This window comes from Varanus komodoensis, unplaced genomic scaffold (assembly GCF_004798865.1).
Source record: "Varanus komodoensis strain SLA01 unplaced genomic scaffold, ASM479886v1 scaffold69, whole genome shotgun sequence".
In the NCBI taxonomy this organism is placed as follows: domain Eukaryota; kingdom Metazoa; phylum Chordata; class Lepidosauria; order Squamata; family Varanidae; genus Varanus; species Varanus komodoensis.
The window spans coordinates 2,174,857-2,201,796 of record NW_025336334.1 but is presented as its reverse complement, the minus strand read 5'-3'; the positions used below and the strand labels follow the sequence as shown (position 1 = coordinate 2,201,796).

At 43.0% G+C, this 26,940-nt stretch overlaps 1 protein-coding gene across 3 annotated transcripts in view; it reads right to left on the bottom strand.

The window, feature by feature from the left end:
- Positions 1 to 4,558: 4,558 nt before the first annotated feature.
- Positions 4,559 to 26,940, bottom strand: part of PRR5 (proline rich 5) — a 100,519-nt gene continuing 78,137 nt past the window's right edge. For 2 of the 3 annotated variants that reach the window (XM_044450896.1, XM_044450894.1), the window contains 6 exons: positions 26,767 to 26,815; positions 25,642 to 25,699; positions 22,579 to 22,670; positions 21,386 to 21,526; positions 10,808 to 10,946; positions 4,559 to 6,905 (listed from right to left, as the gene is read on the bottom strand). In XM_044450896.1, coding sequence (XP_044306831.1) covers positions 6,349 to 6,905; positions 10,808 to 10,946; positions 21,386 to 21,526; positions 22,579 to 22,670; positions 25,642 to 25,699; positions 26,767 to 26,815 — 1,036 coding nt within the window. In that variant the 3' untranslated portion in view covers positions 4,559 to 6,348. The remainder of the gene's footprint in view (positions 6,906 to 10,807; positions 10,947 to 21,385; positions 21,527 to 22,578; positions 22,671 to 25,641; positions 25,700 to 26,766; positions 26,816 to 26,940) is intronic. The other variant, XM_044450895.1, reaches the window with a different exon arrangement.

The window sequence follows — 26,940 nt, the reverse complement described above, 5'->3', positions numbered from 1 at the left end:
AAGGGAAGGCTTTTTTTTGTGTTGGCCCCCATCTATGGAATGACCTCCCCATTGCAGTCTGCTTTACCAATTTTTCAATGCCAGGTAAAGATGGCCCTTTATGCCTAGTATTTTAAAAATATTCTTGGATATCCAGGGCCTTGAGGGGCTTCTCCATCCTAGATATTTTCCTTTTACAATGTTATACTGTTAGCTGTTTTTAACTTTTAACGTTTCTTTTTTATAAGATTTTAAGGCATTTTATTGTACTGCTTTTTATATAGTTGCAGAGACTTTGGCTTTTGGGCACTATAGAAATGAAATAAATATTAACAATAAAAAGAGCATGAGGAGCAAACAGCAGCTGGTGACAATGGTGGTGAGAAGGCTGACTTGCTGAAAGAAAGGACCTATTGAAGGTATCCTGCCAAGGCCTCTCAAAAATCTGGAGCTGGCATGGAGTGTTTACTTCTCTTCCATACATTTAACATTAAGCTGCCCAGCAGTGATTCCAGCAGGCCAGAACACAGGGAGTGCAAGGCCGTTTCCTCAGTTCTGCTGAAAGACGATTGCCTTTCTCTCCCCTCTTCCTTTCCTATGCCTTTTCCTTGTGTGCCCTATCAGGCAGGCAGGCAGGCAGGCAGGCTGGGAACCAAGAAAGAACAAATGAACAAACAACCTGGAGCAAGAAAGGCCCAGGGAAAATTCTTAATGGTATTTCCAGAAAACAGAACCCATTTTGGCTGTAAGACAGAAGGTCCCAGTCAGCAAGCACAAGCCACTAAGAGAGGGGAACCCTGATCTTGGTGCTCAGCTGCTGAATGGCTTCCATAGTCTATTTTTCTGTTTCAAGTCTCCTAAGTTTCTCTCTCTCTCTCTCTTTCTGTGGTTTGACTATACAACGAATAGCAATTCCCCAATCTCCAGCAGAGGGTGGTTATTCGATGGCAAACATTGAATGGTTTCCCTGTGACTTACCCACTGCAAAGAGAAACAAAAGCGTGAATGAAAAATGACTGTGGGTATGTAGCCGAGTTATCTCTGCTGCCAAGCCTGTTTTGTGTTGCCATTGCTGCTGCCTGTTGATTTAGAGAGGCTCCCTCATTTATCACCAGCAAAGTGCCGTCCACCCTGTTGAGATGCAACTTGTGCTGTTTATACAAGAGCACAAATGCAGAAAAGGACTATTTATCATGCCAAAATAATAGAAACATAGAAACAGAGCGAGTCAGAAGGGGTCTCCCGGGCCATCTAGTCTGACCTCTACAGCACCAGCCGGCTCCGCCCACAACACGCCCACCATGTGGACGTCCAGCCTATCCTTGAACACCCTCACCGATGCGGCCTCAACGACCTCCCATGGAAGCCCATTCCACACCCTTGGGGTCCTGACTGTCAGGAAGTGCTTCCTGGCATCCAAATGGAACCTTGACTCCCTGAGCTTGGCTCCGTTGGAGCGTGTCCTGCCTTCCTCTGCAGGGGAGAACAGGTCTCTACCCATCTCCATGTGACATCCCCTCGCATACCTGTATGTCACCAACATATCCCCTCTGAGTTTCCTCTTCTCCAGGCTAAAGAGACGCAGTTCCCTCAGTCTCGCCTCATACCCCATCCCCTGCAAACCGGCCACCAACCTTGTGGCCCTATGCTGCACTGACTCCAACCTGGCTATATCCTTTCTGTCTCTGTAAAACTGAACACAATACTCCAATTGCGGGCACACTTTCTAACTCTTCCCTATCAGTCTCTGCCTTAACACGCCAATACAATATATTGTAAAGGTTCTGAACATCATTGCACAAGAGACTGGTGTTGCTGGGCCATCTATCCAGCCATGGCAATGAACCGTTGCTGAATGTAAACTTCCTGGTCCAGGTCAGGACAGATTAACATTGTCAGTTCAATTACAGTTACTGTGCCTGAACTATCCTTGTGCCATAGATAAAATAGCTCAGTCTCCAGGGAGTCTTCAATTCTGAGGCTCTTCCAGAATGGCATTTCTTCTAAGAAAGAGAGAAAGCAAAACACTCCTTGCCCTTTCTTCCTGAGCTCTCCTCCTGCCAATGCAATTCTCGACTTTACCTTGCCCATAAAGGCCTTTGACAACAGAGGTTTTAGTGCTGCCCCTCTTTTTTCTTCTATAATTCAATGGATGTCCATGCAGCAGGATCCTCTGTGCACAATGAAATGATCACACATTATTTGCCAATCCAAAGGAAAAGGATGCAAAGGATTGTGCCAAAGATGTTGCTGCACCAGGGTGGACCTGCTGGGCACCCCCCAGAGCAGATCTGGGGTACATGGCAGGTGCAACTGGGGATGGCTTGGAGGCTGCATCAGGGACTGTAGTTCCTTTTTCCATTCATATGATACCTAGAGTTAGCCATCCTTAGCTGATGAAGGAAGGTTTGTTTTTACCTTGTTCAGAGCAAAAATATGACAATCAGCTTCCATGGAAACACATCAGAAAGGCTATTGACACTCTTTCATCAAGGCCAAGACCCTTGCCAGGTATTGCCTCGAGGGAACTCACAGAGATAATCCTGTTCACAAAAATCTGATTGCAAAAGCCTCATAGACTCCCGAATTAAGTCCTATGAATGACCCAATAAAAATGACCAAAAGGTTACTTCTACAGAGGTAAGAAAAGAAAAAGTTTTTCTAAGAGTCCTTGGCCAGGGCTGGACTGGGCAAGCTTGCCCCCATATGGCTTTTTAAACTAATTTTCTCTGTCCCTCTAAATTTTAACAACCAACATTAAAAGTTTTACAATTTTATCTTTCCAAGGCTTAGGATGCAGGAGAACTCCTCCCCTACTTTTGGGGGGCTCCCCAGAACCTTCAGAATGACAAGCCTGCTTCTGTACACCTCATCTGGCATACCTATGCAAGGAAAGCACAGTTGGTAAGTGAAATCAATAACCATTAGCAGTTTTAAAGCCTTCATTTGACTGTACTCCAATTAGCTGAAACTGAAACAGGAAGGAAAAAAATTAGAGCAGTTCATGGGAATATAGGGGATTCAAGAATGAAGGAGCAGGTGGAGGCAGAAAACAGTATGACAGGGTCCATGTTCCTCTAGCCTGTCTGCCAATGGAATGGGAGAAGGGTAGGACTGCTGTGTTCGCCCAGAGATCCCTGGTTTTCTGAGCGGCTCTGGGCAATGAATCTAACTGGCCAGTAGCTAGAGAGCATGTAGTGTAACCCTCAAGCAGAATGTGACCACACTCAGGTGAGAGCACATGATCATGCCTGCCATATGGCAGAGCTGGCAGCAAAGGGAGTGTACATCTTGGTCATCATTGTATCCCTGATGAGTTGCCCCAGAGCTTATCTGTGGTGACAGAACCAATGAGATCTAGTCTAGGAGCTCCATAAAAGTATTTTCCATTTTGAGTGGAAAATAACTTGCATCCATATCAACCAAACTCCACTATTATTGCAAATCCTGTGGTAGGATTCAGAACACCATCTGGTCATGGGTTGTGGGGCCAGTTTTAATTGTTGTGACCTGAGGATGTGGACAGAATGCTTGCCAGACAAGGCAGGTAAGATTTGTGTATTTAGTAAGTGGAATTTTCAGCCTGAATCAATTTGCAAGACATAATTTTCTCATAGGGTGTATAGTTCTTTTGGAGAGATAGAGTATAATCCACATGCATGAAGCAGGCCAATTACTTGTGAATGAATACTCTGCTAGGCATTGACTCTCAATCCCCTGGCAATGGGGTGAGAGAAGGGGGGCAATGGGATTTGCCCCTTCATGTGTGAAGCAGTTTGCAAAGCAAGGGCAAAGCTGGTGCCTCTTATTTACACAAACAGCCTGGATCCTTAACTGTTGATGGACCTTTTTTCATGGAGGTCAGTTGCATTAAACAATACCTCTCAAAAATGGGAGGAGAGGAAAAAGAGTCACCTCTTTGGCCCTTTCCTGCAGATGTGTTTCTGAGGAAAGAATGGAAGAATGGCTTCTGAGTACAATAGACGGAATCCTGCCTCTCAGTTCCTTTCTTTCCATGCCTGGAGAAAGAGACAGTATTTCTCAAGCTGCCTGTTCAGACATCTTGAGGAACACCACAGAAAAAGTGAGGGACTCTTTCATGAGAAACTTCATTCCTCCCAGCAAGTATTACACAGAGACCCCACAAGAGGCAGCTGTGTGCGGCTTGAAGATTGCTGTGAATGATACTGTTTTCAGGATGGAGCCTGGAATATTAAAGAGCTGTACAGAAGCAAACTCATCCCCTGTCTTGTACTGTATCAGACAGCTGGGGCTGATGACTGCCATCAATTGTGCTGTGTCATGGTAGAGGGTGAATGGGAGACACAAGAGATTTCTCAGAAGGTTGAAGGATTTTCATTTTGGCTGCATGGCATTACAAAGTAAGAATGTCTAGATTTCTTTGTACAGATTGGTAAGGAGGGATTTTCTTCCACTACTATAAGCAAAATGCTCTTCCTCCATTCCATACGAAGCATTTGGCTATTCTTTCAAGGATTAGGCATATAAATATAACTTTGCTTTTGTACAAAACACTCAGAAAACAAGCTCTCAGCCATGTTATGTAGCACACTATTTATTTCAATTATTTTCAAACTTTCACTCATTGATCAGTAAAAGGAGTGCTGATGTACTGAGAAAAATGTTAAAAATGGTCCCTATAAATCATTAGAGTCTGCAATATTCAGCACAACCTCTTCAAAAGTGAAAATAACATGTATTACTTTAGAATCTCAAAGAAATGTTAACTTTCAAAAGAATAGTCTCTGCTTTCATGGAAGTGTTTGGAAGTGATGAAAATGGGTAGAACAGCCTTGTCCAACTTGTTGCCAAAGGCCATGCTGGCTGTGAATGACTGGAGTTGCAGACCAATGCATCTGGAAGGAATCAGGTTGGGGAAGACTGGACTAGACTATGTGGGTGTTTAAATGTGGGTGTTTAAATGTGTCCACCACATTTGACAACAGAGTGAGTTTCCTATTTTGGGGAACATTCAAAGGCATAAAGAAGTCCAAGTGCACATTTACACACAGCATTCTCAGACCTGTGTGTGTGTGTGTGTGTGTGTGTGTGTGTGTGTGTGTATTGGGTGGGGGGAACGGTTTCAAAATGCATGTTCATTTGGGAAGACTGCAACATTACCTGGTGATCTGTAGGTATGAGTGGCCGAGCACCACAATCATGAACTTTCCCATCACTGTATACCACTTCAAAATTTAGTTGCCCTGGGTCAGGCTCTCTGATTTCAATGCTACTCGCAACTAACTAATTCCACCTGAATCAGGTTCAGTAGCTTTTTAAAGGGGTCAGTCCAAACAGTCATCTCTCTCTGGTGCTGACAAATCACCAGTGATGACTGATTGGGTGGGGGATGTGAGCACATCTGCTTGCTGGACTGTTTCCCTTGCTTGCAGATGAGACAAACAGGAATTGGCTCCTTCCACTCCCACTCCAGCAGTGACATGGAAATCAGCTCTTCCCAGTAGTTGTGTTCCTCCTGAAACTTGCCCTTTCACTTTTAATTTTAGGATCCACTTTCTCTGGAAGTGCTCATGCAGACACATCCATAAATCTAATTCATACACTCACTGTTAAGAATGAAAACCACTTTAATCTCTTTGGGCCCCACATCACTCGTATAACATTTGCCAACAGGAGTTTATTTATTTCTCTATTGCATTTCTATATTACCCTGCAGCCAAAGCTCTAGGCAGGCCAGGCAACTGGCATGGTTACTTCCCAAACTAGCAGCCACATCAGCTGCTGGCTGCACATGGGTCCTGATCACTGACATTACAGGTGAGAACCATCGAGCCTAAGAAGCCAATCAGTGGGAAGGGATTAGAACCATGGTAGCCACTGTTTTTGCAAGGGTGCCACAGGTCAAGTCTAGAGTACAGGGGAGTACTACAGTGCATGAGCACCCGCCTCCCAGGTGGTCTGCCTCTTGTCTGCTGAGCCATGGAGCAGGCAGCAGGAGAGCATGGCAGAGAGAGGCTGGAAAACATTACCTCCCTGGCTGCCGGTCATTTGCACTCCGGTCCAGGTCTCTCATAAATGTCTGCTGCCTCTGCCCCACCATTGGCCACTGATGGAACAAAGTGTTGCTTTTTATGAGCTTGGCCTGCCACAGATGCCACCACTGAAGCTAGCAGAAAGGAGAGAGATTTTCCAATAACTAGGAAATACCATGATCCAAACCAATTTGTATCATTTTTTTTCTTGTGTTCCTCTTATGGCAATTCTGATCTGAGAGATATACTCTTTATCTGAATTTCTGATTACACAAGAATCTGAGATGGACCTCTTACATCATCCACATAAAAGATGAATTCAAAAGCACAAACTAGGATTCTTATTGAAAGTCTTTCAGACAATGCTCTGCCGGCTTACATCCACATTGTACCCTGATGAACTGGAGCAGTTCTGGCCAAAATCAATGAAAATCCCATCCGAATCTGACTCAATAGACTCCAAAATCTGGTCCACTATATTCTCAGGGCTGGCTGTAGGTGCTATGGCAATCAAATCTGTGTCCCTGGCCAGCTCAAATGGCCTGTTTCGGTCATCTCTTGGGTAGCAAAGTCCCCTTTGCTGATCAGGTACATTGAGGCTGCTGCTGCACTGCACAGAGCTGGTAGAAAGCCTTTCTGACTCTCCTGACTGCGAGTTCTTCATGGTGGTCATAGAGTTCTTGGAACCATTGTCCGTGATGGTGGTGAGGTTGGAGTAGCCCTGCATTTCTGTGCAGGTAGTCATTTCAGAAACAGAGTGTCGTCGGATGCCGGTGCCATTGGGGGCAGCACCCTCCATTTCATACTCAGCAACTGGGGTCAGCAAGGGATTGTTGTAGCTTTTGGATCTCACCACAGGGTTCTTGGCAAGAATTTCCCCTGATTTAGAACGTCGGAAGAAGCGCTTTTCTGCTGACAAACACAGGGAACAATTAAATTCTTCATGCTGTATTTTCTTTCTTAGTATCAATAGGCTGTACCCAGATATTTGGCCGGTAACATCACACAACATGACAACGCACACTTAAGGCTGAGTATGGGTTGACTATGTGTTGTCATTGAACTGTGGGTTGTTATTGTGTTGTCTGAACTCAGCTGCTTGTTAACCATGAATGAACCATGGAAAAAACCCATGGTTAGTTGATGGGTTATGAACTGCATTCTTCACCAAGGTTTGTTATCTAGCACAGTAATTTACATTTCAAAAGCAACTGATAGTTCAATGAGAAGCTATGCTCAACCTAGTCATTACATGAGTGTCACATTTCCTCACTTCTGCCACAGACACTTCCCTCTCCTTCTTTTCTCTACTTATTTGGTCTCCTACCTCTGATTTTTCTCCTTTTTTCCTCAGTGCTGTGTGCTATTGCTGCTTCTTACAATCTTCTTTTCCTAACTTTGCATTGCTACTGCCTTTCCCCCTTCCCACCCAGCCCTGCTTCTTCTAATGTTTCTCTGCAGGCTCTCTAGGACATATGCACCTAGAGCAATATCCAAAGCTCAGGAATGGGAAAGCACTCCTCTGTCCAAAGCCTTCAAGATGTTACCACTGCTTAAAAAAAAATCTTATGATATGTCTTGTGCATTAATTTTTTACCTCTTGTCATCTGCATGTACATAGGATATAAATAGAACCCTAAGGCATGATCAGCTTGGCCACTTGCTCTGTCCCCCTCTGTAAAATTAGAATTCTGGATGAAAGTTTTTCCATTACTGCAGCCACCCTGAATCACCACAACATTTCACTGTGCTTTCCAATAATGTTTCTCTGGACTGAGAAATCCCAGATTTGCATCAAAGCAATACCATCATGGATGCCAAATATTTACCTGGAAATGTGCTTTATATTCCGAAAATTTTCTTATGCTAAAAATATCCCTAGAAGTGTAGATCTAGAAATCAACACTCCAATGTGTGGCTGTTCCAAACTCTGCCAAGAAATGTCACTGCTGTGTGCAAATGTGAACCAAGTAAGATTTATGCTTTGCTATGAAATTAATTTCTAGGGGAAGCAAAATGATGTGCTTTGCCCATGTGAAATCAGCATTCAAAGAAGCCCTAAAATTAGGGCTGGTTTGGATAGAAACAGAAATCACATGGAGGCTCAGTTGTCTGTGTGAAGCACCTCCAAGATCGACTGGCACTGAAAGATCTGAAAGTTCTGCCTGCAGTTATGAGCCTATGATGGATGATTCATTTATCCGTTCATATCAAGACTTGATTCTATAAACCATAATGGATAATGTCAATGTAGTAACTGATAAATTCTATCATGCAGCAGTTGCTGAGTATCCCTTCCCTCCACTACCCGCTTCAAGAGAGTCAGGCTTTTTATAAATTGGACTTCTCACAAGTTGGCTTGCTTTGATTCTGATCTTCTAGCACTGTTGCTTAATATCATGATACTTTCCCCACAGCAATCACACATATGATCCACACATGGTCTGCTTTGATGAAATCCTGCAAAGAACACTGAATTAAGTGGGCCTCTGATGTGACCAACATGGCATATGCTCTTAGGCAAATTTTACCAACCCACAATCACATAACACAGGCTAGTTCCTGGACATGCTCTTAGAAGACCATACAGACTGTAGTTGAAACAAAAAAACTAAGCCATGTAAGTCAGGAAATTTTACAAAGGTCCTTCAAAATGTTTCTGCACTTTTTAAAACTGGATTTATTGAGGATTTCAAAAACAAATTACATCATTTTTCTACATAGTCACCTTCCTTTGTGAAGCATTTTTCCCAGCGTCGCACCAACTTTTTAATGCTATCAGCAAAAAATATATAAAATATATTTATAAAATATAAAAGTGCAGAAACTTATATTATTAGTATCATTAATTATAATTTTTTATACCACCCATAGCCAAAGCTCTCTGGGGAGTTTACAACAAAGTATAAAAAACAATAAAATAGATTAAAATTTATGTTATCAGTTTCAGCTTTAAAACATGTATTAGTTCATATTCTTATTCTGTTTTTTCATGAAAGGACTTTCATGGAACTCCCGGGGAGCTTGTATCCAGAATATGAGGCTATTTACCTTTCTTTTTTTAGCTTTAAGAAAGTGGGGTGGTACCAGACTATTCACTGGAATTTTCTTTCATATTGGCCACTAGGTGACAGCAGTTTAATATTGTTGCTTGGGGAGCTTATGTTACTTATAGTTACTAAAGACATCTAAGAATTTTGTACTGTTTGGAAATAATATGAACAGAGCCCATTTACAATCTCAAATAGGAACAGTAATAAAATTCTTTGGAAATTTCCCTACTTGCATTCACAAATATGCATGTACACAAATCTGCATTTCCACAATATAGCTCCAGGAGAAAAGTGCATTTTGTCTTTACCAACCAAAAAAGCTTATTTTTTCAAAAGGGAAAATTTTCACCCTTTAAAAATGTGGATTTTTCCTGATTAAAAAAATTAAAATGATGGTTGTGCTCACGAACTTGAACAAAGTGAAATGAGCTATGAGAATCTAGAAAACCATAAAAGCATGTTTACCAAATCCTAGCAAAACCACTTACTTTTCCTTTGGACATGGGATAATTTTCAAAAGGGAAATTATAATATTGGGTTTAGTAACTCTTCTACACCAAGGATCTATCTTTAAATACAAGATTTAACATGGTCATCACTATTTTTAAAAAATTCTCATCTCATTTGATTTCTTTGTGCTTCCTACCTCATGTACCTTAGCTAGGGTGATTACAGTGCTTCCTTTTTGTGAGCAACCTTGAAGTCTTTCTTTAAGAAGGAGGCATAAAAATATTCTAAACAATGAATAAATAAATTGTTGCCACTAACACCAATGTGCCTGGGGTAGCCATTTTAGATACTGCCCCCCCACCCTATGCATGTTTCTTATTTGTGTACTCCATGACAGTCAATGACGGGGGGGGGGAATCATCATCATCAGAGATATGCTTCACCCCATCACATCATGGACCACTCACATGCCACAACCTAACGACTGGGGTCTAGTGGTGGTAACATATAATCATGCCTAAAATGATCTCTGTTCAGTCAACAGATGCTCGCGCTTCTGATAGTGTCTTGGGAACAGGAAGGTTCATTTCTTTCAGGATCAAAGAATAATGCTTCATGAATTTCCTGCAGGGCATCCCTCCCTCTACCTGGAAATTAGAGCATATATATTTCTTGCTCCTTAAAGACTGGGAGGACTTTGTGTGTCTGGGCAGTGTCTTTTTCATGTGCTTCTCAACTTAAAGAAGCAGACAAGCAAAACTGTTATCACAATTATGTTTTCTCTTACCCTTTATTAGGCCAAATGTGACCTGACATTCCTCTGCTTGACCTGTCCAGTTGACCACTTTCCAAATAAACTAGAAAGGGGGTTGCTAAAACCCATGCTGGGTTTGCTTATGGTTCACTGCTTACCAGGTTACCAGGTACCTTCTAGGTTTACTGCCTACCTGGAAAGCAGTCAGGTTAGTGGGTATGCCCAGTCTCCTGTTTGTCCACCAAGGGAAATCTCCTGGATAAGCTGGACTTTTCCTATGAAGAAGATTTAAAACCAGATCTGATGCTTCCAGATACATTGGACTGAAACTACCTGCCTGACTGTGGCATTATGGAAGCTGCAGCCCAACACATTGGGAGCTACCAGTTCGGAGGAGGCTGGCTTAAAGAGAGGTTTAACATGATTTAACACATGTGTTAGGATCCCATCTAAGAGACATTCATGTTTTATTTGTTTAGAAGGTGAAACCACCTCTCTGAGGTTATATTTGTGTCTGCCAGAAAAACAGCCTGTCCAGACATCTGTATTAATGTTACCTAGAATGCATGAAGAGTGTGTGATTGGTCCATCGCTGGAGTATAACCCGTATGTGCCCAAGTAGGGAGAGACAACCTTCTGCAACAGAGTTTCCAGTTTTAAATAGTCTTCAGTTACCCCTTTTGATTCATGAACACCCTAAAGAACAGATGGGAGTGGAGAAACCATTAATGTTTAAGTGCTAGGATCAAATTATTCATTCATGTTACACATAGCAAGCAGGTACACTTGAATTGTCTATCAAATATAAGTAACGAGTTGACTAGAACTGCACCATTACAACCTGTGCATCAAAAGTCATAGGGCTCCAACCAAGAATCCTGTGGATTATACAGATTATACATCAGCTCCCCTGTACTACTGGCATGGCTGGTCACGGGCAGCAACTGCAGGCAGCAGAAGCCTGGAAATTCACACGACAGCTTGAAAGCCCTCTGTCCCATGTACACCAGTGAATTAATTTCCAGCTGTAGCCCCAAGCGCAGCAAACACATTCAAGAAAGGCCACCAGCTTGTCTGTCTGAATGGCCAGAGCACTGGTCTTTCACCCACCCAGCTACTCCTTGCCTGCTGCACTGGCTCTTTCGATCTGAAAACCACACTTCTGGCTATGTAACCGAGGTTGGCGTTCGCCCACTTGACCACCGCATCACACTGCTGACTCATGTTTAGCCTGCAGTCAACCAGCACCCCGGGGTCCCTTTCACAAGTGCTGCTCTCCAGCCACTTGTCCCCTAACCTGTACTTATGCCCCAAGTGCAAGACCTTGCACTTATCCACATTGAATGCCATCCTGTTGTCTCCTGCCCACTTCCATAGTCTGTTCAGATCCTTTTGGAACTGGAGCACCTGCTCCTCAGATGTGGCCACTGCTCCAGTTTTAGTATCGTCTGTGAATTTGATCAGCAGACTGTTCACCCCTTCTTCCATGTCATTGATGGAAAGATTAAAGAGGATTGGCCTCAGGACAGAGCCCTGGAGGACCTTGCTTGTCATTGGCCGCCATCACTAATGGTTACCCTCTGCTTTTGGTCAATCAGCCATGCCCTAATCCAGGGGTCCTCAAACTTGTTCGATAGGGGGCCAGTTGAAAGGTGGCGGCTACACGTGGGCCGGTGAGGTGGGGGTGCGGGCTGGTGAGGTGCCGTCGGGCATGCGCGAGGCAGCATCAGGCACGCGTGGTGGTGGCTTACTTGCTCGGAGACCATCTCTGATCAAGTGAGCCACCACCTCCCCCCCTCCCTGCACTGCCAGGCAGCGGCTAGCGCGTGTGTATGGGAAGAAGGCAGTGGCAGCGGCTTGCTCACTTGGAGACCATCTCCAATTGAGCGAGCCACCACCTCCCCCCACTCCCTGTGCTGCAAGGCAGTGGTGAGCACGTGAATACAGGAGGCAGACGGTGGCGGTGGCTTGCTCGCTCGGAGACCATCTCCGATCAAACAAGCCACCACCTACCCCCCTCCCCACACTGCGAGGCAGCAGCGAACACGTGCGTACTGCACGCAAGCGGCAGCAGTGGCTTGCTCACTCAGAGACCGTCCTGCACGCCGTAGTTTGAGGACCCATGCCCTAATCCATTGGACAAGGAAGATGGGAGGAAGGAGGAGGCTGGGAACTCCAAGGAAAGGAAGCGGTGGGAAGGAGGTGAGGTGCATGTACACCAATGCTAGGAGCATGGGTAATAAGCAGGAAGAGCTTGAACCTCTCCTGGGAATAAGGGGGTATGACCTGGTGGGAATCACAGAAACATGGGATGAAAGGCAAGACTGGAATGTGAACATAGAGAGGTATCACCATTTTAGAAAGGACAAAAAGGGAAAAAGGGGTGGGGGCGTGGCTTTATACATCAGGGAAGGGATAGGATGCAGTGAGATAGAATGCAGCACAGATGGGGATTCAGTAGAGACAGTCTGGGTGAAAATTAGGGGTTTTGACAGGGAAAGAGACCTGACAGTGGGGGTATGTTATCACCCTCCAGGTCAACTTGAGACCCGGGATGATGGCCTGGCAGACCAGATTCTAAGGACAGAATCATTACAGAAAGGATATTGCCAGGTTGGAGTCAGTGCAGCGTAGGGCCACAAGGTTGGTGGCTGGTTTGCAGGGGATGCCGTATGAGGCGAGACTGAGGGAACTGGGTCTCTTCGGCCTGGAGAAGAGGAGACTCAGAGGGGATCTGTTGGCGACATACAGGTATGTGAGGGGATGTCACATGGAGATGAGTAGAGACCTGTTCTCCCCTGCAGAGGAAGGCAGGACACACTCCAATGGAGCAAAGCTCAGGGAACCAAGGTTCCATTTGGATGCCAGGAAGCACTTCCTGACAGTCAGGACCCCAAGGGTGTGGAATGGGCTTCCACGAGAGGTTGTTGAGGCCCCATTGGTGCGGGTGTTCAAGGATAGGCTGGACGTCCACATGGTGGGCATGTCGTGAGCGGAGCCGGTTGGTGCCGGAGGTCAGACTAGATGGCCCGGGAGGTCCCTTCTGACTCGCTCTGTTTCTATGTTTCTATGATATCTCGGGGGAGAGACACAGTAATTATGGGAGATTTCCATCTCCCGGATATTGGTTGGGAGACTCACTCAGTGGTGACAGCCAGATCACGTCGCTTCGTAGAAGCTATAGAGGGAGGTTTTTTCACACAGAGAGTCCGAGAGGCGACAAGCAGGGGGACTAACATCCTTGACTTGGTCTTGACCAATAGGGAGGAGCTGATAGATGAAGTACAGATTAGGGGAGCTCTGGATGCGAGTTATCACTCCATCCTTTGCTTTGAAATCAGGACTGGGGATGTGCAGCAGGTCGAGCACTAGAAGCTGGGACTTCAAGAGGGCCAACTTTGGCCAACTGAAGGCCAGACTGGGGAAAGTCTCCTGGGATAGGTTACTGGAATGTAGACGAGTTGAGGAGGGGTGGATGGCAATCAAAAGGGAGGTTTTGGAGGTGCAGGACTTGATGATACCTCTAGTCAGTAAGGTGGGGAGTCGGAGAAGAGCGCCACCATGAATGTGAAAGGAGGTGGTTAGAGGGATTAGACGAAAGAGGAAATGGGTACTGGGGCAAATAGACAAAAGGGTATACTGGCAGGAGGAGGCCTGTTGCAGAAGGATTCTTCTCAAGGCTACGGTTGTTTACAAGCTGACACTTGCCAAGAATATCAAGGGCAACAAAAAGGGCTTCTTTCAGCATGTAAAGAGGAAGAGGAAGGGGAGACAAGTAGTGGGATCACTATATAAGGAGGAAGGAGATCCAGTGACTGATATGAGGGAACAGGCACAGATGCTAAATGACTATTTTGCCTCTGTGTTCTCCCCAAAGCAGGACGGGGGAGATCCGCATAGGAGATTAGATGAGGCCGGGGACTTAGGGGCACAGATTAGAGTCACCCCCCCCCTTGAAGTCAAGGGGCTTCTCAGGGCATTGGACATTACAAAGGCGCCAGGCTGTGATGGGTTACACCTGAGAGTACTTAGAGAGTTGGCAGGGGTTCTCTCATGCCCGCTGGCCATCATTTTTGAGGCCTCGTGGAGAATGGGTGAAGTTCCAGAGGACTGGTGGGTAGCATCAGTGGTCCCATTTTTCAAAAAGGGTAGTAGAAGGGACGTGGGGAATTATAGACCTGTTAGCCTTATGTCAATTGTAGAAAAAACAATGGAAAGGCTCATAATAGAGAGAGATCTAGTGATGCTAGATAGGGAAGGGAGGCTGACAGCTACACAACACGACTTCCGCAAAAACAGGTCCTTCCAGGCAAACTTTGTGGAATTCTACGACAAGTTTTCAAGATGACTAGATGGAGGGGATGCAGTGGATGTGATATACCTGGATTTCAGTAAGGCCATTGACAAAGTGCCCCATGATATCCTGGTGGAGAAACTGAGGAGTTTTGGGATACACCAAGGCACTGTCCGGTGGATCAGGGCATGGTTGACTGACCGAAAGCAGAGGGTAACCATTAGTGGGGAATCATCGGGCTGGCAGCCAGTAACAAGCGGGGTCCCCCAGCGCTCTGTCCTGGAGCCGATCCTGTTTAATCTTTTCATTAATGACATGGAAGAAGGGGTCAACAGTCTGCTGATCAAAAGGATCTGGACAGACTATGAAAGTGGGCAGGAGACAACAGGATGGCATTCCATGTGGATAAGTGCAAGGTCTTCCACTTGGGGCATAGGAATAGGTGTCATCAGTACAGGTTAGGTGACAAGTGGCTGGAGAGCAACACTTGTGAAAGGGACTTCGCGGTACTGGATGACTGCAGGCTAAACATGAGTCAGCAGTGTGGTGCGGTGGAGTATTGTGCTCAGTTTTGGGCCCCTCATTACAGGAAGGATATAGGCAGGTTAGAGTCAGTGCAGCGTAGGGCCACAAGTTGGTGGCCGGTTTGCAGGGGATGGGGTATGAGGCGAGACTGAGGGAACTTGGTCTCTGCATCCTGGAGAAGAAGAGAGTCAGAGGGGATCTGTTGGCGACATACAGGTATGTGAGGGGATGTCACACAGAGGTGTGTAGAGACCTGTTCTCCCCTGCAGAGGAAGGCAGGACGCGCTCCAACGGATATAGAAGTAGACATCAGTTGAATTTCCTCTGGCTTTTCTTTTCTTTTCTTTTCTTAGCCTTGAAAAGAGTTATTTGAGTGGGTGGAGGAAAGAGGACCTCATCAAATCCCTGAACCCTACCTTTTACCATGGCAACTCCTCCAACTGCCACCATTTATCCACTGTTTGTGCTCCTGCTGCTTGATGGCAACTTGCGTTTCTGTTTTTATTCTTCATCCCAGCTACTCATGACTATGTAGCCAACCAGATTTAGTTCTGTGTAGACCATGGGTCCTCAAACTATGGCCTGGGGGCTGGATCCGGCCCGCCATGCCCATTTGGACCCGCTGTGCGCGTGCCCATGCCTGCGCCCATGTGGGCATCCGCCGCAGCCTACCTCGCCCCGCATGCGGGGAGGCAGCAGTTTGCTTGCTTGGAGATCGTTTTCTCCAAGTGAGCAAGCCACTGCCTCGTGCGCCCACCTCGCGACACGTGCCCACCCACACCTCCCCTCATCTCCCCTCCCCTCGCTGCACACCCGGCCCTGCCTCAGAACGTGCACCCGCACGCACCGCGCCACATTCACTGCCGGCACCACTTTTCTGGCCCGCACCCAGCACTGGCACCTTTCAACTGGCCCCCTGGTGGAAAAGTTTGAGGACCCCTAGTGTAGACATTGCTAATAACAAATGTTGCTATTTAGAGTAAAGGCAAAGGGCAATTCTAGATGATCAGTGATCACTCACTTAACCCTTTTGTGGCAATCTGTGAAAAACTAATAAAAATGCTGGTGCAGGGGCAGTTCCATTGCCACTTCATTTTGGAGAACTGACTTCAGCATTTTGGCTCAGCACTACACATTCTCCACAAAGGTGCATTCAGTATACAACTGAAAAGCCAAAATGGTTTATTATGCAAACACCCTCAAAGTAACATGCACTTTATTTTTATGTAACAGGGATAACACTAATTTGTTTTTTTAATCTTGTGGTTATATTGGGATTTTACTGTGATTTTTGAAAGCTGCCTTATTAGTCTCTGAGATATTAATTTTCAAAAAACTTTACAGGTCATCACATAAAAGGAGTATTGTATTAACTAATGGCCAGGTTCATACATAATGCTAAACTATTGTGGAAACCACCATATGGTCTGCCATCTTGTGTGAACCTTGTCAAAGACTTACCACATGGTACATTTGATTTCTGTGTAACCACAGAGAGAAACAACAGTCTGTTCTATGGTTTCCATATTTTACTATGGCTTGTATTGTGTGAACTCAGAAACCACATTTTTGTGTGGTTTCCATGCTATCATAGAGTCCAATGAAAAGAACAGCTTCCACTGTCAAAATCTACCTACCAGCCACACCAGGAGGAGCTGGCTGAGAACATACTCAGGGGAGAATATGGACCAATGAAGGAGAGGCATGCAAAGTCAGCAGCAGCGCACCCTGGGACTGAATTTCAGTGGTAGGGGCTAGTAGGATCCCTGCCACCATTAGGAGAGATGATGGAGGAGGGTGGAAACCAAGCAAACATGATGTTCACCCAGCTGTCTGAACCCAACAACCAGGTAATGAATCATGCCACATGGTAATCGTATGGTATGGTTTAGTTTATGCATGAAAGCAGCCAATGTCTTATATAATGCCTTTTTAAACACTTTGCCTAAACAGAATGGTAGTGACTAAATTCCTTTATAATCTCTGCCAACCAATTTAGAATAGAGGAGGGATATAAATTTGATAAATAAATTATACTTAATTCAAAATTTCCTCAGTACATGTGTTAATGCTCAAAAGAGTTACCTAAAGGTGGAAAATTACTACTCTAATCAGATCTATATTTAATAGTGCAAGTATTAAGTGGGATTCTTCTTATACAGAAATAAGAAGAAGGAATTTCATAATTTCTGAAGCAGCCATTTCACTTCCATTCTTCAGTACATCCTGGTATATAGGGTAGTTTTCAAAGTGAAGTCTGGTTGACAAACACAGCACAGTGGGGTTGTAAAATGGATTGTATCATTGCAGGTAGAAGACATGATCATTTTGGTAAAGTTCAAGCATTTAGAATAAGGATTCCTACCTAATGCAGTATGGAACCTTCTACCAACTCAGAACTTAATTCCATTTCATTTTGTAGCATGTGCAGGTGTAATAAACCATATAAAATTTTGGTAGAATTGTTCATTTAAAAAAGTGTTATTTTATTATTTTATTTATTTTTATTTTATTTAGTAAACTTCTATGCCGCCCCATTCGCCAAAGCCTCGGGGCGGCTCACAAACATAAATAAACTTCCTTAAAATAATATAAATTAACAGTATAAATTAAGTCACCCTGGCCAAAGAATAAAATGAATAAATACTATTAACAATTAAAATGACATTTGAATAAAAAGGTCTTTGCCTGGCGCCAAAAAACAAATAACGACGGCGCCAGGCGGACCTCTCTGGGGAGCGCATTCCATAGATTGGGCACCACCACAGAGAAAGCCCTCCTCCGAGTACTCACCCTCCTAATTTCCTTCACGGAGGGTTCCCGGAGAAGGGCCTCTCATTAATTTCTTCATCAAAGTTTCTAAGCATAGTGGAGAGCCTTTATGACTTGGTTTACATATAATGACAATGGGTTGTCAATGGGTTGTCATTGAATTATGGGTTGCTGAAACCTAGCACTATGAGTTAACTGCAAACAACTCAGCATTCAAAAGCCAATAACAAACTATAGTTTTTCTTTCTATTTTTTTTAGTTAACAACCCATAATTAAAACTACCCATAATTAAACTTAGTACAGTGTTTGTGCAATGATTCAACATCCCATGATTCAAAAACAACCCATACATGCCCAAACTATGGAATGGGCTGCTGTGAGAGATACATCAGATATCATCAATTGCTATCTTTAAGAGGGAGTTAAAGACATATTTTCGACCAGGCATTACCAGATTAGTTCCCAGACTAATTTTATTTATTACACTTGTTTTTAGTTGAAATTTTAACTATTGTTGGCTTTAATCTCTTTGCAAACTGCCCAGAGTCTATGGGAAGGGGGAAGTATATAAAAATCTAATTAAATAAATACTTGGGGTTGTCACTGTGTGTAAACTAGGACTACAACTGTTTGTTGATTTCCTTACCTTAAGGACATAGCATTAAGCTATGACTGCTGCTGATACAATACACACATTCTGAAGTCTTATAATTGAGAAATAAACATGAATGAAGGGACCAAAAAAGTGCTTTAGATGTGGCTTCCTTTCTACTGCAACTTCAAAAGAACTAAATATAGCCATTCATAACTGCGTTTAGATTCAAACATAGCCTAGTTTTGTTAAGCAAACAAATTTTCCTTTCGCTAAAGCTTAATCAAACCAATGGGGCAAGTCACTATTTGGAAGACAGTCGCCTGCATCCACTCATTAACTAAATATAAAAGAAGAATAAAAAATCATGGCCTGTCAGCTGGCTCCTTTTAACCCAGGTCCAGGAATTCCCAGAGAGCAACCCAAAAGTCAAGGTCCTGGCAGGAGGGGAATCAAATTTATTAGGCAAAATTATCCAAGTATGGACAAGAACTTTATATAAATAAACCCACAGATGAAGCCTAAAAGAATGGAATCTTTGTTACAGTCCAAAGACACTACTTTTCTTGAAAGTTAATTTTCACCTTTTCTTGATTCAAATCTGGCAGTGCCACCAGGCAACCAATTAAATTGCTGCAGGGGCCAGGTCTTGCCTGTAGGCCACAAAATGGGCATTCCCATAGTGGGCTTCACCAAGATGCGTCAAGGTACCCCTGGGTGAACTTTATGTTCTTAATCTACTCTCAAAGACTACCTCATTAAGAGGTAGAGACCTACACTAGCCTGTAGACTATATTGTGATTTCTCCTGAGAAACACTGTACATTTGTAATATTTCACAGAACATTTTTCCGTTTCACTGTGTCCTCACATCAAATTGTCAAGTCATTTTGATCAATAGTCTTCAATCTTATCAGCTTCCTTTCTAAGGACAAACAGAAGATAAAATGTATTGGTCTAGAAGAAAACAAAAGTCTTGGAACCACAGGGTTTTATCTCTGGACGTTTCCTCTCTAAAAATAGGTTCCAAGAGACAGTCATTATTTGGTTCTTGTTCAAATCTCAGTTCAACCACATGGTATACTAGTTCAGACTGGTATATGCCAACCAACTTAGGGATACTGGGGATAGTAATTAAACACATCTGTAGGGCACTAGCTTTGGGAAGGGTGTACTAGTTGGTGTAAGGAAATCTAGGATTTACTAAGGATTTCCACTGCACATTATAGGAATAAACCCCAAATTTAACAGACAAAGGATATACACACACATTTGGAAAAAGTTGCATCATATATTGGAGACTGAGGGCTAGAAAAGGCCCTTCAAATCTGCCCTGGGTTACAAATCCAGATTTGTTGTTACATAAGATCATGGCATCCGGTCCTCTCACTTCCTGGCAAATAGATGGGGAACAAATGGAGGTAGTGACAGATTTTATTTTCCTGGGTTCCAAGATCACCACAGATGGGGACTGCAGCCAAGAAATTAAGAGACGCTTGCTCCTGGGAAGGAAAGCTTTGGCAAATCTAGACAGCATACTAAAAAGCAGAGACATCACCCTGACAACAAATGTGCGTATAGTCAAGGCTATGGTTTTCCCAGTTGCAATGTATGGCTGTGAATGTTGGACCATAAGGAAGGCTGAGCGCCGAAGAATTGAGGCCTTTGAATTGTGGTGCTGGTGGAGACTCCTGAGAGTCCCTTGGACCGCAAGGCGATCAAACCGCCTAGAGGAGATCAACCCTGACTGCTCTTTAGAAGGCCAGATCCTGAAGATGAAACTCAAATACTTTGGCCATCTAATGAGAAGGAAGGACTCACTGGAGAAGAGCCTAATGCTGGGAACAATAGATGGCAAAGAAGAAGGGGACGGCAGAGGATGAGGTGGCTGGATGGAGTCACTGAAGCAGTTGGTGTGAGCTTGAATGGACTCCGGGGGATGGTGAAGGACAGGAAGGCCTGGAGGAATGTTGTCCATGGGGTTGCGATGGGTCGGACACGACTTCGCGAGTAACAACAACAAATAGTCCTCTTCCTCAGAAATATCCGTATTAGGGGAATTATAATACAGAGCCACCTTAACAGGTTGTCAGTAATGAGATAATTTATATAGAACATTTTTACCAAATGCTGTTGCTGCTTATCATAACTTTGTTTGCTCTAGCTTCAATATGAAGTACAGTATAATTATTTAAATGCTCTGTTTGGAATTATTTTTTCCACTAATATTTTTTTTTAAAGTTTCTGAGAGAGAAAAATATACTGGGTTTCCTTTGGTAACAAGTATGCCAAGAAAATCTCGTTTCCTTTCCCCATGATAACTCATCAAGCAGAGGGAAAAAAGGCATATGTGAGAATAGACACTATCCACACCCACCCCCCATCAGCACCTTAAATCCCATGAACAGAAAATTTAATGACAGGCTTAAATATCTCAAATTAATTAGAACTTTAAAGCAGTTCCTTAACTGGATCAAACTCATTAAAAATGGTTGTTTTCACTTGACTGGAAGGCTCCAAAATAGTTAGCCATCTATGAATGACAGAATGGTAAAGTCCTGTTGTGCAAATACCTAAGTAAATAATTAGCACAGTGAATCCTAAAACGATGGAGACACCAGCTTTCAGTTTATGAAATCTTCCCTTCTTTACTCATCACAGGCATTGGAATTGGATTGGAATTCAGATGGATAACAATTGACAGTGCTGCGTTTCAGATAGAAGTATGGACACTAACAACATCCTAAGAAACATACAGTGGCTGAAATGCAAACAAACTGCATGGCACGTTTTTGTGTATGACCAGCTTGCTGCATGGAGACAGACTATGTGGTGCATACCATTAAAGCACTCTCCAAGTAGCAACAACTAAAAGTTTCCGACATCAGTAATCCCTTTCAGGTGGCACTTTATACCCATGCTACAGATTTGTATAGGCAAAAAAATGCATACCTGTAGGATAAGTAACATCTGAATAATTGAAGGAGGAACCCTTGCTCGGGAACGAGACAAAGCATCTTCCAATTTAATATTAAGAGTTATAATATTCCTGAAGTGCAATAAAGCCAGTTGGCGGACAGATGGCTCCTTTCCCTAAGTAAACGAAAACAATCATTGGAACTTTTAAACAATCTGAAGACTGCTTTGAAATTTACTATGTAGAAGCTAGTTTAGCATACCAAAGTCCCACTGATTTAACTGGGAGACTGTTACCTGCGTAACTATTCGCACTGAAACCAGTGAGATGCGAAATGGTATCATGTTCCTTTGTTCTGTTTTAGGTTTTAAGCATTTATAGAAAGTATCTAACTTTTCTACTTTTAAATGCTTCTGATGACCTTCTACAATACAAATTTTTATCAACACATCAAATCCTTGAAAAGTGGAGAAGTCCACAAAAGAATGTAAAAAAATATCCTGTGCTGTACAACTCTTGAACAATATACAACCCAATATATTTTACATTAAAGTTAAAAGCAGAGTTTCTCAAACCTTATTGGCATCCTATATGCATGATTTTTAAAAAAATATATAATGTATATTTTATTGGGAGTTTTTGAAGGAAGCTTTTTGAAGTAACCAAGCATTTATGGGAACAACACCATTCAAAGTATTCTCGAAATATTTGTTTCAATTGAAAAACATATTTATGCTAGAATCTATGAAAAAACTGATCTACTTCCCATATAAAAATTTGCACAGTAATTAAATGTCTTATTTCTGTCGTTTTGCAATGTAAATATATATGTCAAATGGCTTGCCAGACTGCGTGATGTGGTAACAGGCAGAGCTCTTCAAAAGCCACAGGTTCCAATATTCCTTGGGTATGCAGAACAAGTTGCACAATATTTTGGATCTTGGCCAGTAACTGGAGGTACTGAGCATAGCTAGGTAGGGAGAATGGGTGGACTTTTTGAAACTCAAAGCTGCAATTTTCTACTGACAGCTGGGATGTGACATCACACAGAGAAATATGCCGGCACAGGGAATTTCCACGTTTTAAAGTTTCCCCGATTTGCTAGAGTACTTTCTCATCCAAATTAGTGTTTGTTTTCCCACTGTGACTGGTGAAACATTGTTGTTCAACCAGCAGAGTTGCTTCTTCTGGTTTTTCTGGATCCTAAAGTAATAGAGTCATAGTTTACCTGCACAGGATAGAATATAGCCTGAAGCATGGGCAGGACGTCACTGAAAAAGAAATCCCACGTTTCAGCCAACGTATCCAACAGTTTCTGACCTAAAAATTGAATGAAAAAAGTTAGTCAAAGTTCGAAGGATGTTTCAAACAAAAATAGTTAGTATACAGGTAGAAAAACAAAATGCCAAATACTTCATCTCACTTTTGAGCTGTGCAAGTGTGTAAGTTTATCACCCTCTTTAAAGTACATGCATGAGAGGTGATTGTGACTGTGCTTGGCATATCCTTTAAAGAGGCAATCAGGTAAAGCACAGATATGCATAGCATTCAGAATGCATTTTGCATGTGAATGGTCTTAACAAGACATATGTAGTGGATGGTAGATATTCATTAGGAAAACTTGTAGTTATAGATATGGGAATCTCCTTCAAAACATTACAGAGGTGAGGGACATAGTATTAAGGCGTTCACATGTTCCCCACCTAGTCATTAAGGAAAGTTCATGGAGAGAAAGAGTTATTTGTTGAGTAAATTGTGACTCAGCCTTAATAAGAGCCAACTGCTGCCTCAATCTGGTTGGTTTTGTTTGGGCTGTATATAGTGAAACTCAGATCATTTTGCCCAACACGTCAGAGTGTAGTTGCAGCAGCTGAGGATGCATGTGCATAGATATATTTTTTGAAAAGCTGAAATAGAATTGACCAGCTGAATTCCATTTTTTTTTAAAAGGATGTATGTACACCATTTGACCATTTCCATGATCAAGCTGGACAATTGTACCTAAAACCCACAGGTATATCGTTCCTAGAAAAGGCAGAAACAACATTTTTGGTTCTGTGGTTACATTTGATTTTTCAAAATATTTTTATTGTGAAAAGTCAACAAAATAAAAGAGGAAAAGAAAAACTATAGCTGCATAAATTTGAGTATATCAATTCAAATCAAATATATTCCTTCCCACCCTCAGTTTTAATATATGCACAGGAAATGTTCATATTGGACACACAATGTAACAAATGCAGGCCAAATGTCTATAAAAGTATCTATTTGCAAGGGGTCTCTATATATTTGTCTATTCAAATGCTGGAAGCATCATTAAGTCTTCAATCCATTTCATTAAAAAGGTTGAGAATTAATCCTTCCAATACTGTAATATCAGTCCTTTAGCTGTCCAAAGGGCATTTGGAGATTTGAGAACTGTCCTAGGGGCCTTTAGCTGCCAAAGGACAAGTAACCTGCCCAATTTCTAAGCATGAGCCAATGCTAGAGTCTGAACACCAAGGCTCCAAACTTTCCTATGAACCTGTTTTCCCAACTGCTGGTCAGCTTTTTTCCTGGGCTGTTTACTGTTTTGTATTATACTGAGAAAGGCGACTGAAGATGTACTGGTACATAAGGTAAAGGTTTCCCCATGCCATTAAAGTCCAGTCATGTCTGACTCTTGGGGGTGGTGCTCATCTCCGTTTCCTAGCTGAGGGAGCCAGTGTTTGTCCGCAGACAGCTTCTGTGGTCATGTGGCCAGCATGACTAAACAAAGTGCACGAAATGCTGTTAGCTTCCCACCGAAGTGGTACCTTTTCATCTACTTGCATTTGCGTGCTTTTAAACTGTATGGTTGACAGGAGCTGGGATGGAGCAATGGAAACTCACCCCGTCTGAGGATTCGAACTGTTCACCTTTTGATCAACCAGCCCAGCAGCTCAGTGGTTTAACCCATTGTGCCAATGCATCCCTTTGGTAGTGGTTGTTGTTGTTAGTCGCGAAGTCACGTCCAACCCATCGCGACCCCATGGGCAACATTCCTCCAGGCCTTTCTGTCCTCCACCATCCCCTGGAGTCCACTTAAGCTCACACCAACTGCTTCAGTGACTCCATCTAACCACCTCACCCTCTGCCGTACCCTTCTTCTTTGCCATCTATTGTTCCCAGCATTAGGCTCTTCTCCAGGGAGTCCTTCCTTCTCATTAGGTGGCCAAAGTATTTGAGTTTCATCTTCAGGATCTGGCCTTCTAAAGAGTCAGGGTTGATCTCCTCTAGGACCGACTGGTTGGATCACCTTGAGGTCCAAGGGACTCGCAGAAGTCTCTTCCAGCACCACAATTCAAAGGCCTCAATTCTTTGGTGCTCAGCCTTCCTTATGGTCCAGCTTTCACAGCCATACATTATAACTGGGAAAACCATAGCCTAGACTATATGCATTTTTGTTGGCAGGGTGATGTCTCTGCTTTTTAGTATGCTGTCTAGATTTGCCATAGCTTTCCTCCCCAGGAGCAAGCGTCTCTTAATTTCTTGGCTGCAGTCCTCATCTGTGGTGATCTTGGAACCCAGGAAAATAAAATCTGTCACTACCTCCATTTCTTTCCCATCTATTTGCCAGGAAGTGAGAGGACTGGATGCCATGATCTTAGTTTTCTTAATGTTGAGTTTCAAGCCAACTTTTGCGCTCTCCTCCTTCACCCGCACCAAGAGGCTCTTTAGTTCCTCTTCACTTTCTGCCATTAGAGTGGTATCATCTGCATATCTGAGGTTGTTGATATTTCTCCCAGCAATCTTAATTCCAACTGGTGATTCATTGGTACTGGTACATACAGACTACATATTGTCTGTCCCAGCTTATGCTGCTGTTTTCTAATTTGGGGAGGCTCACTAATTCAGGGGCTGAGACCCCTCTCCCTAAAGTCTAAAACAGAATGTCAAGACTCCCACTGCAGTCTGCCTGGATGGGAGACTGCCCTATAAGCAGTATGGAAGAAGAGCAAAGTCAAAGCAAAATAATATTTTCAGCAACTTGGCTCGCCCAGTTTCCCCTAACATTCACATGGCTATGTAATCATAAAGAGGTTTATAATTTGAGTAAAAGGTAAATGGCCACCCTGGAGGCTGCAGCTTGCTCAGCTGTTGCGCCAGACAAATTTCATTTCCTCGTTCAGCAGGCAGGAACATTACATGACTGCTCAGGCAGAAGCAGGCTGTTATTAGGGGTTCTGGTCTGATGCCATTTGAATGAAGAGTTTTGATTTTGATGTTCATTTGGATGAGGCTCAGTGGACATACTATATGTCCTGATTACCTTCATAAAACCGGATCTTGTCCCTCAGGATCACCATGCCTTTTGTAAGCAGCTGGTTCTGTAAATACAACATAAAATAACTCTTCATTTCTTTTATTCTATAGTCCTGATTATTGCTCTTGCATTTTTACCATGAGATATTCTCTCTCTGCGTTTCTTTTTCAAAAGTAGCTCATAGATTTGACTTTTGAACTAACAGTTTAACGTCATTTTAAAATATCAGTTTTAATGCTGTACAGCTGCTATACTTATATGCTGATTCAATTACTATCATGTTTTTGTTGTTTTAAGGTAATTCTACCTTGTATGTGTGTTGCTGTGTTTTAAATTTTTTCTTAATTTTTGCTGACCACCCAGAAAGCCTCAGCTTTGGGTGGTATAAAAGGGAAATAAATAAAAGTGGATCACAATAGAGATATTAACCTTTGATGATGGCAAGATAACGCTTTAAAACAATCAAGATTTATCAGAATTAGATAGAGTACATCTTACTGTCCTGTACAGCTTGCAGGAGGTAATCACAGGAGGTAATCACATGTGGGTCCAACCTGTACTGCTCTCTCTGATTTTTAAACATTGTATTGACAGACTGATGTCACACTGATGTCTGTCCACATCTTACCACACTGATGTCTGTCAAGAAAGTGCTATACTACAGAGGATTTGAGGACATGTTCTGGGGTGCTCACATAACTTACATGGGGCATCACTGTTGCCCCACAGTACTCCTGGGGCAACCCCCTCCCCCCGGGATGTCCACTGGGATATGGGCAAGAGTGAAGTAGTATGAAGCAGTATTAATTTGGGTGAGTACATACCTGCTATCAGAAGTAGCATGGTTCAGACTCAAGCTGTCATCCGAATGAGAACTAATCACTGGAACATATAATCCAAATAAAGTATCCAGTGACCTTATTGAAAACATGTATTTCAAGAGTGGAACCTCTAAGACAAGGCCCAATATGAAAGTTCAAATAACCTAGCATATAAAGTTGTTGTACTTAATTTTTTAAAGAGCGGAGATAGTTTGGAAGATGGGGCTACCAGCAATTTGTTTAGCAGTCAGGTTTAGCAGGCAAGATCAAGCAAATGATTAATTACAACAAAAGGGCAAACTGTACAAACCTGTAAATATTCAGTAAAAAAAGATCCCAGCTCAGTTTTCAGAAGCTGTCTGTTTCAAAAAACAAACAAACATTTCAGGTTTGAATAAATTTTAAGACCACTGTTATGCACTGTGTTAGTGTTTGGCATACCACAAAATGATCTTATGGATTGACTTTATTGATAAAAGCAACC